The sequence below is a fragment of the Primulina tabacum genome, chromosome 1 (assembly GCF_025594145.1).
Source record: "Primulina tabacum isolate GXHZ01 chromosome 1, ASM2559414v2, whole genome shotgun sequence".
NCBI classification, from domain to species: domain Eukaryota; kingdom Viridiplantae; phylum Streptophyta; class Magnoliopsida; order Lamiales; family Gesneriaceae; genus Primulina; species Primulina tabacum.
The window spans coordinates 12,539,786-12,553,066 of NC_134550.1; the positions used below are offsets into that span (position 1 = coordinate 12,539,786).

General features: G+C 40.6%; 2 protein-coding genes across 2 annotated transcripts; one reads left to right on the forward strand and one right to left on the reverse strand.

Annotated features, from left to right (window-relative positions):
* Positions 1-2,495: 2,495 nt before the first annotated feature.
* LOC142505067 (uncharacterized) lies at positions 2,496-2,963 on the reverse strand. Its single transcript, XM_075617887.1, has one exon. The coding sequence runs from the start codon at positions 2,961-2,963 to the stop codon at positions 2,496-2,498; it is 468 nt and encodes a 155-aa protein (XP_075474002.1).
* Positions 2,964-8,405: 5,442 nt separating this feature from the next.
* Positions 8,406-12,595, forward strand: LOC142541782 (cyclase-associated protein 1-like). Its single transcript, XM_075648247.1, has 10 exons — positions 8,406-8,832; positions 9,465-9,633; positions 9,731-9,795; positions 10,490-10,799; positions 10,892-11,042; positions 11,122-11,231; positions 11,348-11,403; positions 11,503-11,559; positions 11,871-12,014; positions 12,224-12,595. The coding sequence occupies exons 1-10, from the start codon at positions 8,557-8,559 to the stop codon at positions 12,308-12,310; spliced, it is 1,425 nt and encodes a 474-aa protein (XP_075504362.1). The 5' UTR covers positions 8,406-8,556; the 3' UTR covers positions 12,311-12,595.
* The last annotated feature ends 686 nt before the right edge of the window (positions 12,596-13,281 follow it).

Consider the following 13,281-nt stretch of genomic DNA (forward strand, 5'->3'; position numbering starts at 1 on the left):
AAGTAAACACACTTTCCTGAAAAAATGTCGAGTAGGTGGTTACAGTGTGGTAGAATGCAGCAATTCCTGAAAAGAACAACATCGAATGCACAAGGAAACGTAAAAAAAGATAGGAAAAAAACTCAAGCACTCAAAGAAAATCCAAAAGATAATAAAATTAAAGAACATGTCTCATAACAGCAATAACAACATACGATTGAAATGCGCAAGTCTAGAAAAGCGATAAAGTTCTCCAAAAATCCTAGAATAAAAAGAAGCGGACTACTCATCATCTGATCCTAGCTCAAAGTCCTCCAAATCGTCAAGTGCGGATCTGTCCCACGGTGGAGCAAAGATATCGTCTGAAGAAGACTGAGTCCTGGACTGGTGCTCGATGCGAGCCAATCTAGTGCGTATGTCGTCCATGCAATCAAACATGGACGATAAAACCTGTCATATACCTCTGGGGCGCGCTGTCGAGGGGGCATATCAGCTTGAGGTCCAGCTCGGGCATCCAAAGCCGCTTCTTCCTCCACACGGTCTTCCCAGGCTCGTTCATCGATGGTAGGGGGAGGCACAGATGGGTCACGGGGATGACGACGGATATGTAGACTCCCTGGATTACGGTACCAAGCACCCTGTCAAAAGATAAAGTACATGCCCTGCATGACCTGGGTGGTGAGCATCTGCGTAGATGTGGGCAGGAGAGAAGTCTCGTCGGTGAGATCGACATCGTGGGCCGCCAAGATCCTGGAGATGATGATAGGAAAGGGGCATATGGCGTCCTGTTCTTTGTGGGGTCAGTGTGAGCGACTGATCGCATATGAGAAAGTATGATCGACGCCACTGGGATAGCAGGAATGTCCCCCAAACCATTCAGCATCTTGTCAATGATATAGAGATCCAAATGGCGGACCTCATTGTTCCCGGCCTTCCTTGAGATGATATTTGCCCCCATAAAGTAACAGATGAGGCGATCCAGCAGCGGGAGGGATGTAGGGAGTACACTGGAGCGGGAGCCGGTAGGAGATAAGCGGTACTGCAGTCGGCGTCGAGCCTCATGGATCCGAAAGGTGAGGTCCGAAAAGTAGATATCCACCTGATTGAAAGCCACCGGCGGCCCGTCATTGTCCAGAATAGGCCCCCATCCAAACTTATCGAACTCTGCCCTCAGTGGCACATCATGGTCAATCCGTGGATGAATAGACCGCTCAACAATGACCGAGTTCCCATGAAGTGCGAGTACCACTCAAAATTTTCACGACTGGTGAACTTAAAAGCATCAAAAGCCAACCTGGCGGACCCGGATGATGAAGAAGCATCGCTTCGTGCACGTTTACTGCTCTGTTTTCGCGGAGGCATTTTGATTCAAGCAATGATATCTGAATACTCCAACAAACCAAGCATCACAAACCAAACAAAGCACGAACCTATCCCAACGCAATGATAATAATCAACACCGAAATTGAAACAATGTACGGCAAGAAGCTCCAATAACAATTTTTGCTCAAGACGAACTCAAAGTGGAACAAAGCAGCCCTCAAACAAGCCAAATCCAACAATCCAACCAATCAATTCGAACAATCCAACAAGATGCCAATCAATCCAACAGCAACATACTCAACAACATAATATCCCGAGGAAACCACAGTAACAATTAAATCCAGACAAATCAACACCCAATAATAACGCCCAATAATTGAAAAAAATTAAACACCTAGCCGCGAATCTGAAGGAAGCGCAATAACTCACTATCGAAGTTGGTGGAAGGTGGCCGGCGACGAGGCGGCGGCGGGTTCTCAGCTGAAGTCGGCGGTGGATGGAGAAGACTCGATTTTAGGATTTAGGGATTTAGGTGAAAGGGTCGCGAAAGTATTCGGATTTTTTCAAGAAAATAGAGGGCACGGACCCCGTGTAGGAGTTCGTCGTGTCTCGCAAAAAAAAAAATTCGGAAGAATTTGACACGGACCCCGTGTGAGGGTCCGTGCAGAGGTCCGGGTAGGCTCGGAAGTTTGAAAGTTTGGGAAGAATTAGACATGGACCCCGTGTTGGGGTCCGGATAAGGGTCCGTGTGTGCTCGGAATTGCAAAATTCTGGGAAATATTAGACACGGACCCCATGTAGGGATCCAGAAGAGGGTCCGTGTCTGCTCGGGACATCAGCGTGCAAATTATACAAATGTAAAGCCAGGAAAGTACAATTCTATAAATCGATCCATCAAATATTGAAACTCAATCAAGCACACAAGATGCAAGAATTGTACAGAAACTTCCCTGGCCTATTTGACGTTCTGAATCTGCTCGTCCTAATAGAATCCCGACACTGGAAAAACCCCACCGCCAGTGAATAAACTACCTGCAACACCATCAACTGAGATTAGCTCACGAAAAATGCATAAAACAAAAAGAAAGAAAACTAAAATAAAAGAAGAAAGAAAAGAAAATAAAACTAAACACTGGGTTGCCTCCCAGCAAGCGCTAAATTTAGAGTCGATAGCCTGACTGTACTCCCTTGATTCAGTTTGGATCCTGCAGATCCACTGTGGTTGGCTCATCGGGTATGGCGCCACCATGATAAACCTTTAGCATATGCCCATTTACTTTGAAAGTTCCAGTTGCTTCACTAGTGATCTCTACTGTCCCGTAGGGGAAAACTTGCGTGATGGTATATGTTCCTGACCACCGTGAAATCAACTTACCTGGCATCAACTTCAGTCGAGAGTTATATAACAGTACCAGTTGTCCCATCACAAATTCTCGATGGACGATGTTCTGATCGTGCCAGCGTTTGGTTTTCTCTTTGTAAAGCTTGGCATTCTCGTAAGCCTCCAACCTAAACTCGTCCAATTCATTCAGTTGCAGAACTCTCTCGTCACTTGTGGCTTTAGCATCAAAATTCAAGAATTTAGTAGCCCAATAAGCCTTATGCTCAAGTTCAAGAGGGAGGTGACATGATTTCCCATGCAACAATCTAAAAGGAGACATGCCAATGGGGGTTTTAAAAGCAGTGTTGTGGGGACCCGAACCTAATCCATCTTCTTAATTATTATTATGATCATTTAATTAATCTGGGTCTAAATTTTTTTTTTAAATACAATTGCGGAAACGTAAAGTAATCACTCTGATATAAATATCAACATAAAGTACAGATCATGTACAACATATGTTTATCGCAACTAGAGTTCAGCTACTACATCAAGTACTGAAAATCACTCTACTCTAAGTCCGGATCTCCACGCTAATCTTGAATCTCTCATTCTCTTCGTGACCCTGATCCTGTCTCACCTGTGGTCATGCACACATACAAACAAGACAACAGCCGGATAATCCCGGTGAGAAATACATCCCAGTATAAATAATGTAAACATGCAATCATATAAAACATATATAAAAGCATGAAACAGATATCAATAACATGTATTAAATCTGAAAGACATGAATCGATATAAAAATGTAAATCAAACTCTAGACTCATCATCTCAGACTCGACTCATTTCTAATCTAGGGATCCCGATCTGAATAAGAACGCAACGTTCTCCCATCTACTTTAGCCCAGCTAGATGGTGGTACGTTCTTAGTCCCAGACTTTGGCTGTCTATATCGAAGATCTGCAATAGGAGTCGGTATTCTCCTCAGTATATCGATATATATCCAAAAGTCCAGTGACTTGGCGGTTCTGCCATGGCGATTCTGCCAAAGACTAGGCGGATCTGCCCAACTCTAACTCATGCTTTGCTATAGATCAATAGACTAAGCATATCAATATCAAGAATTGCAAATATCAATGCAATAATCATTCAGTATGTGATTTTGGGAAACTCAAGTCAAATCTAACTCGAGTTGTGCAATCCCGAATCAACATTGATTTATACCTTTCTCTCTGTCAATCTGACTCTGTCGAATTCTCGAACTCAAATCTGTCAATACTCAATCTGACAATGACAATAACGAGGAATACAATATCAATACCCCACTCAATCAATACTGGATATAATCAGAACTCAATCAAATTCTGTTTCAACAGCATAACTGTACAAACTCAATATACCCAGCAATATAAATCAATCAGATATCCATTCCCACAACTCATAATCAATATGATACAAATCTGATATCACATCTCAGTCAAATCAACTCTGAAATTCATAACAATTCTACACGGTATCCGTTCTTCAATCCGGTTTCGATTATACGATGTCTAACATATCAGAAACATTATATATGAATCATATCCGATTCTGGCAATATTATGATTTCAAGACATATGAGAACATAAGAAAACTTACGTCCAGTTGAAGCCTGCGTCGATAGAAACTCAGTACTGAAGTCGGATTGAAAATCAGACGTACCGATCGAAATATAAAGGCGTAAAGATTTTCTGAAACTATTCGGTTCTCCTTTCTTCGTTTTCTCCATTTCTGAATGAAGGAATTCGTATATATATATCCTAACTTGCATGGTTCAGCAACGTGTCACTTTTCTTGGATATCGGTTGGCGCTCGGGCGGTCATAAATTTCCGCCCGGGCGCTTGCTCGGCGCTCGGGCGGTTAAAACTTACCGCCCGGGCGCGAGGTGTTCTGCCTCCCAATTATTCATTGGCGCTCGGGCGGTCAAAAACTACCGCCCGGACGCCACATCTTCGGTCCGAAGCATATTTTGTTGAACATTGGTGCTCGGGCGGTCACTTTCTGCCGCTCGGGCGCCAATAGTTCTGCCCAAAACTTGTACAATTCATATGCTTTGCCCAATCTGATCTCGGAATGACCCGGCTATAATCACATCGGTTCATAATCAATAATCTCAGATTAATAGAATCAAAATCTCGGGCATTACAAGTGCGATAATCCCAAAGTGCATCGTCGAGTTTGCTAGACAATTCTTTCCTTGAAGTACCGACAGTCTTCTCAAGAATGCGTTTGATTTCTCTGTTTTATACCTCGACTTGGCCACTAGTTTGAGGGTGATAAGGTGTTGCCACATTATGTCAGACCCCATACTTAGCCAATAAACTGTCAAATTTTCAATTACAAAAATGAGTACCCCCATCGCTAATAATGGCTCTAGGTGAGCCAAAACGTGAGAAAATATTTTTCTTGAGAAATTGAACGACAACCCTAGAGTCATTAGTTTTGCATGCAATAGCCTCGACCCATTTAGAAACGTAGTCTACAGCCACCAAAATATACTTGTTCCCAAAAGAAACTGGGAACGGCCCCATGAAATCTATACCCCAGACATCGAAAATTTCACACACCAAAATATTAGTAAGAGGCAATTCATGTCTCCTAGAGATATTACCTGTGCGTTGACAATTTGGGCATTTTGTGACATATTCATGCGCATCCTTAAATAGTGTAGGCCAATAAAAACAAGACTGGAGGACTTTGGACGCAGTTCTAGTTGCCCCAAAATGGCCTCCAGTCGGACCAGCATGACAATGAAACAAAATCTCACATACCTCTTCCTGGGGAACACACCTGCGGATTATACCGTCTGCACAAATTCTGAACAAGTAAGGATCCTCCCACAAATAATATTTCAAATATGAGAAAAATTTCTTCTTTTGCTGATAAGTGAAATGGGGAGGGATGAACTTACTTGAAAGATAATTAACAAAATCGGCATACCATGGTAAACTGTTGATTTCAAAGAGTTGTTCATCCGGGAACTCATCGCGAATAATTTCAGTACCTGGGATAGGATTGTCCAATCGCGAGAGATGGTCTGCAACTTGGTTCTCTGTCCCCTTCCTATCGATTATCTCCAGGTCAAATTCCTGCAACAGAAGAATCCAACGAATTAGCCTTGGTTTTGCATCCTTCTTAGCCATCAAATATTTCAAGTTTGAATGATCAGTGTGCACTACAACTTTGCTCCCTATCAAATATGATCTAAACTTGTCCAGAGAAAAAACCAAAGCAAGGAGCTCTTTCTCTGTAGTGGCATAGTTCAGTTGGGCAGCTGACAGTGTCATACTAGCATAGTAGATGACATGAATGCATTTATCCCTCTTTTGGCCCAACACTGCCCCTAGAGCTGTGTCGCTTGCGTCACACATCACCTCAAATGGCGACCCCCAATCAGGTGCTATTATCACAGGTGCGGTGATCAATTTCTCCTTTAAAACCTAAAATACCTGCACACACTCATCAGAAAAATCAAAGCGCACATCTTTTATCAGCAAATTGGTTAGTAGCTTAGCAATGCAAGAAAAATCTTTGATAAAGCGTCTATAAAACCCTGCATCTCCTAGAAAACTACGCACTCCTCTGATGTTTGTTGGGGCTGGGAGTTTCTCTATCACTTCAATCTTAGCCTTATCAACTTTCAATCCCATTCTCAGAAATTTTGTGCCCCAACACAATTCCCTCTCTCACCATGAAATGGCATTTCTCCCAGTTTAAGACCAAATTCGACTCCTCACATCTCTCCAAGACTTAGACATATTAGAAAAACACGTATCAAACGAAGAGCCAAACACAGAAAAATCATCCATGAATATTTCAATGAAATCCTCAATCATGTCATGAAAAATTTCCATCATGCATCGTTGGAAAGTTGCCGGTGCATGACATAGACCGAATGACATTCGTTTATATGCAAATGTCCCATAAGGACAAGTAAATGTGGTTTTCTCCTGATCTTCAGGGTAAATGAGAATTTGCATATAACCGGAATAACCATCCAGGAAGCAGTAGAAAGAGTATCCCGCTAACCTTTCCAACATTTGATCAATAAAAGGGAGGGGAAAATGGTCTTTACGGGTGGCGTCATTAAGTTTTTTATAATCAATGCAAACACGCCACCCTGTAACAGTTCTGGTAGGAATTAATTCATTATTTTCGTTCTTTACAACAGTGATCCCACCTTTTTTCGGAACAATTTGTACTGGACTTACCCATCTACTATCAGAAATCGGGTAAATAATACATGCGTCCAGTAGTTTTATCACCTCTTGCATAGCTGGGTTCGGACGCCTTTGAGGTTGGGTAGATGTCTTGTGGTCGGCTTCCATCAGAATTTTGTGCATGCACATGAATGAACTGATCCCCTTTATGTCTGTAATACTCCAACCTATGGATTTGATATTTTCTCTCAGAACTCGCAACAGCTTTTCTTCTTCCGTACCTGTCAAAGTAGAGGAAAATATCACTGGCAACCGAGTACCATCTTCTTGCATGATTCGTGTCAACCGAGTACTATCTTCTTGCACCAGAATCCCATCCTCATGTGGAAATCGACCAGCTAACATTTTCTTCTACGGTGCCCGTAATATACCGATCACATCCCCCAGTCCAATCATCTAGATTAAATCGCTTTTCATCTATTGTTTCGAAAAAAGCTGCAGCAGAAGTACCAGCTTCATCATTAAATCTCATTGAATTGGACCCTTCAGTTATACGTGGAAAGTATGATTCAGGAACCTCAACACGTACATTATGCTCGATAAAACCCGTTTCGATATACAATTAAATGCATCGCATTTCGTTAATAGAATCCAGCATAAACTATAAATTTTCGTCATCATTGATGTCAAGATGCACTTCTACACAATGTGACTTATCCATGTAGGAATGTTTTGTTGACGATTTTAAGTTAAAATTCGAACTTTCAATATTTGTCAGATGGTTCACTATTTCCTTCAATTCATGAAAATTAATAGATCTTGGTATTCATGTTGCCCTCAACGTAGTGGTACTATATTTTGCAGTGCGATGTCCTATAATAACATTACCACCTATGAATAAAAGCGCCGGTACTCTGTCCATTCCTATATGTAAAAAAAATTCAATAGATCACATTTTATATTAGTTTCCGAACTACATCGTATTAGGCGAAGTCGGCTCTGATACCTCGACGACTGTCCTCACTGTATAAAGACGAGTCTTTCCACCGTGCTTATTTCCTCACTCACAAGCACCTCAGGAAACTTCGCAGGGATCACCCATCCCAAAATTGCTCAAAATCAAGTACGTTTAACTTTAGAGTTTTTATTTGATGAGCTACCGAAAGGAAAATGTATCTTCTTGATATGAGTAGTACTAATCAAATCTTTTAAGCTCTCTACAACTGTTACTTGCATAGTTTTTAGAATCTCTCTCCTTTCGTTGTGAGATCGATTTATTCATGTTTCCTTCGTTTAAAAATCTATCAAAAATCACTCATTGTCCGTACAATCTCATGATAGTAGCGATTACCCTCCGCTCTTTCCAGCCTCAGGCTTCACAGAAAAATAAAATATAGGCCTGGATTTGACCGGTTGAAAAACAAAGGGCAGTTTTTATGTGGAACGGATGGAGAACATAGTACAGAACTACTCTAAATGGAAAATAAAATTATAAAACACATGACACGTGTCCCACTCACAGATAGGTCTATTCATCCGACACGTGTAACCCTACAGGACTTTCTCTTTAGTGCTGGGGACACAAAAAATCCCAGTTGTATCTGCCGCCTTTCTGCCAAAAGGAAATTGCTCCAAAAATGTACGAGTAGTGATTCGCGACCACTGATTCCAGATCTATTCTCTCAACTTGTGACTGTAATTTTTATTTAGTTACTGCGATTCGGGCAAATATGGATGAAAATCTGATAAAAAGGTTGGAATCCGCGGTTTCGCGGTTGGAGGCGCTGTCCGCCACCGGATTTAGATCGGGAGGTGTGACGGAGGAGGTTGGGTATGCGGATACAGATGCGTCGATCGTGGCGTATCGGGATCTGGAGTCGCAATATGTGGGTAGGGTTATGAGCGCTGCGGAGAAGATTGGGGGACAGGTTTTGGATGTTTCGAAGGTTATCGCGGAGGCATTTTCTGTGCAGAAAGAACTTTTGGTAAAAGTCAAATCTACGCAGGTTAGTGAATTTTAATCGTCTGGATTTTGATTTAGCTTGGTTTTAGTTTGTTCTTATCGGAGTATGTGATGTGACGAAATATTGAACAAAGTGAAACGATCTGCGTTATCATCGGCGCTACTGATTCATCGTTGTGTTGTAAAGTGATACGATTACGGACAGAATGGCGTATTTTTTATTTTTTTGGATAATGGGGAAAGATTTAAGTGATGTTGGATAAAATGTAGGGCGCTCCTTGGCCAATTTCGTTCGATAATTATTGTTCTGCTGGGATCTTTTGTTATGTGATACTACCAGACTAGTATGCATAAGCAATGCAGCAGCACTTTTGTTATGGTTTTCTGTAACCTGCATTAACATCGCCTGATGTTTTTGTGGTAAATAGTTCTAACGTAATCGTAGGATTGTTTGTCCCTTGAATTTTTTCTCACTAGTTCAGTGAAATACTGAAATTCTAGATTACGGCAGTAACATATAGGACGTACGTGGCAGAAACTTTTGATAGTTTGCTGCGAGATGCTGTATCTTGCACGTGTGAATGGATATTTAATATCTTTTTTTGACTATTCTTAATTTTGTACCCTCTTTCTATTTTGTACTGTGAGGCTAAAGCCTGATCATGGAACTTCCAGAAACCTGACACAGCAGGGTTGGTGGAACTCATAAAACCGTTGAATGAGGTGATGGGAAAAGCTTACGCGTTGACAGAGGGAAGGAGATCTGAATTTTTCCACCACTTAAAAACTGGTGCTGACAGCCTGGCAGCTCTGGCATGGATTGCATATACTGGAAAAGACTGCGGTAAGAGGAATTTAGAAATAGATTTACCATTGATCGTTTGTTTAGCTCAAATCATCCTTTTTTTTCGATTATAGTTATTGTACTTTTTTCATCATAGGAATGAGCATGCCGATTGCACATGTTGAAGAGAGTTGGCAAACAGCCGAGTTTTACTGTAACAAGGTAATACTTTTGACTCTTTGCGGTATAACTCCAAAAGGATTCACACACCACCGGTGAGAGAAACAAAAGAAAGAAGGAAAATGGGCAAGAAATGTTTCAATCTTTTGTACTCCTCGTCCTTGACGTCTTCATCCCTATTGGAGCTGAATTATTATGTGGTGATGATTGAATATACTTTTGCCACATCATTGAAGGATTGAGAAAATTGCATGTGAGCTAGAACAATGTAGTTGTTGAATAGGGGCTGATTTTTGCACTTCAAAAGGTGATTCTGTACTCCACGTGTAGTCAATTTTCTTGCATAAACGGATAGGAAAATGGAACTCGGTATCAGTCTCGGAGTGCAAAAATGGGAGTGAAATATTGGAGTGCAAATATCAACCATCTAATTGCCGTTATGCTTTTTCAAACTTTGTTAAACATGTTGATATTTCGCGTACATTATATATCTTCAGTATGACCAGAACTTGAAGAGTCATATTCATATGTTGATACTTAAGTTACGGAAGAAACCACTCGATATGAGTATAAATGGGTTGCATTGGGTCCTGAATACTTGTGTTGTCAAGACCTTAAAATTTCATCATCATCCGATTATCTGAGTTATTGCCTAAAAAAATTCTTGTTTGTCATTATTTACGTTTATTGATTCTTCAAATTTTAAACTTTTGATGTGTACCCAATGAATGCACAGATTCTTGTAGAATACAGAAACAAAGATGCCAATCACGTCGAGTGGGCAAAGGCTTTAAAGGAGCTTTACGTACCTGGGTTAAGGGATTATGTCAAGTCTCACTGCCCATTGGGCCCTGTTTGGAGTGCCACAGGAAAGACTGCCGGATCTGCCCCAACAAAAGCTCCGGCTCCTGGTGCACCTCCTCCTCCCCGTCCTCCCCCTGCTTCACTATTTAGTTTGGAGACGACCCGACCTTCATCTTCAGCTCCCAAAGAAGGCATGTCTGCAGTTTTCCAGGAAATTAATTCTGGAAAGTCAGTTACTTCTGGTAATTCACTCTCTTATAACTTCCTTATGTTTTTACTTTCCATGGATTTATAATGTTCTTCTCATCTCTGGATTTTTGATTTTTTCTTAAAGGTTTGAGGAAGGTCACTGCTGATATGAAAACCAAGAACCGTGCAGATAAAACTGGTGTCGTTAGTGTTGCTGAAAAAGAAAGCCGTGCTGCTGGCTCGCCTTCATTTTCAAAGTCGGGACCTCCGAAGCTAGAGCTTCAAATGGGTCGCAAGTAAGTAAAAAATGTTTATTTTCATAAGCATAATGATAGGTTTGATTCATTTGTCAATCAAGTTAAATATGGCGTACAGATGGGTGGTTGAGAATCAAATTGGACGAAACAGTTTAGTAATTGATGATTGTGACGCAAAGCAGTCTGTGTATGTCTTTGGGTGCAAGAATTCCATTCTTCAGATACATGGTGTGTCTTCTTTGGTAGTAAACTAAATCAGAATCCAACTATAAGCCATCATTTTGAGTTGGCTTCTCTCGTCTGGAGTTGTGAAAAACTTTATATGAGTATATAACTATGTACAGGTAAAGTGAACAACATTACAGTGGACAAGTGCACTAAGATGGGGGTGGTATTCAAGGTCAGTTTAAGAACTTGTTCTAACTGGCCGTCTGTATATTAGAAGCCATCAAGCTGTAGATTAACTCACTCATGTCCTTTTTGATACTTGGGGAACTAGGATGTTGTTGCAGCTTGTGAGATTGTTAATTGCAATGGTGTGGAGTTGCAATGTCAGGTAATGATCCTTTTCTGATTCTGGGTCAGGGTTGAAGGGTTTTTTCCTTATGTTCCCATAAAATATGCCTCAACCCAATGGGTGCCTCGTGGGAACCATTCGTAGCAGCTGCCTCCCGTTTAAATTAAAAAGTCAGATTATATGACATATTTTGTTGTATCGTAAGTTTTTACCTTTAAAAAATAATTCGACCAGTGCTATTTTCATTAAAATTCTAGCATGCCCGTACCTTAACAATTAAGAAAAATAATCAGCTGGAGCAGCATTGTGTTTTAAGATTCCTTCTGTTCGTTGTAAATTTTCCTTCTCAGGGCTCTGCTCCAACAATTTCAGTCGATAATACATCAGGATGCCAATTATATTTGAGTAAAGATTCTTTGGAGACTTCTATAACTACTGCAAAGTCCAGTGAAATCAACGTGCTGGTACCTGGATCTGGATCAGATGGTGATTGGGTATGTATCCTTTTCTATATGTGGATGCTTATGGCCCCAACCCTCACTACCCTTTTAACACGTGCAGTTTATTTGGCAAAATTTATTTTCATCGTCAATTTCGGAGCGTAGATTCAAATTCTTTCGGCCTTTTCATAATTTTGTTGGAACAGTAAACAAACTAAGTTTTCAGACAAACGATTGGATTAGGTTGATGCCTTTTATTGCAGGGAGAGTATGCTTTACCGCAGCAATACATTCACGTTTACAAGGATGGCCAATTTGTGACCACCCCTGTGTCCCACTCCGGAAACTAATCGGCTGACCGGAAAATTATCGGATATCGTTGTTGCTGTTTTTATTCCCATTTTTGACACTTTTCTTTTTGATGAAAGGCTTGAGATTGCCTTTTTTAATCATATGTTTTTTATTTATTATGATTATACCTCTTCTGTCCTATGTTCATTCATTGTACGGTTGTATTTGGCTTTTTGCTCTGTTTTTGTATCCATTTGTACGGAAACTGGTCCGCACTCACTGTCTAATTTGGCAAAAATGTATGGCTTTGGTTTTTGAATGAAATGTCAACATTTTTATGCCCATTTGTTGGTTTACTTGTGGATGACAACTCGAACTCCTTGTGCTTCAATGGATTTAAGGAATTTTGAATCATGCCCCTGAGCAAGGATCATATTCTCTAGTCATTTTTTGACAAGAAACGAAACCGTGGGATACAGAGTTACCAGGCATTGTTCTCCAACCCATGGCAGATATCAGTGACTCCCGTGGTTACCAATACCAAAAAGTTAAACTCAATGTTGATCTTTTGAAGCTGATCCAATTGGGTCTCACTTTTTCCGAAGACCAAGCGAATATGCCCCACCGCGACACTGAAGTTCTGCAATGGCAGCGTGTACTGGGTTACATTCCACAGTGGATACGATTTCGGGTACTTACTCAAGCTCTTGACTCGCGGGAAGTTGCCTGATACACAGGCAGGATTCTTCGATTTGATAGCTACATATTTTCAAGTGCTAATTAGCGACGGTTTTGAGTAGATAAACCGTCACCAATTAACGACGGTTTTGTCATATTCCGTCGTTAAATTTTTTTTTTAAAAAAACTTAGTTTTATAATTTCATAAAAAAAATAATTTTATAATTATTTATACATATTTTTAAATAATCTCCTCAGCTCATCTAAATTAATGATTTTCAAATTTGTAACTAATGTATGAAACAATTAAACCTCGCGATAAAATAAGCAAACAATAAAATTAAATAATGTC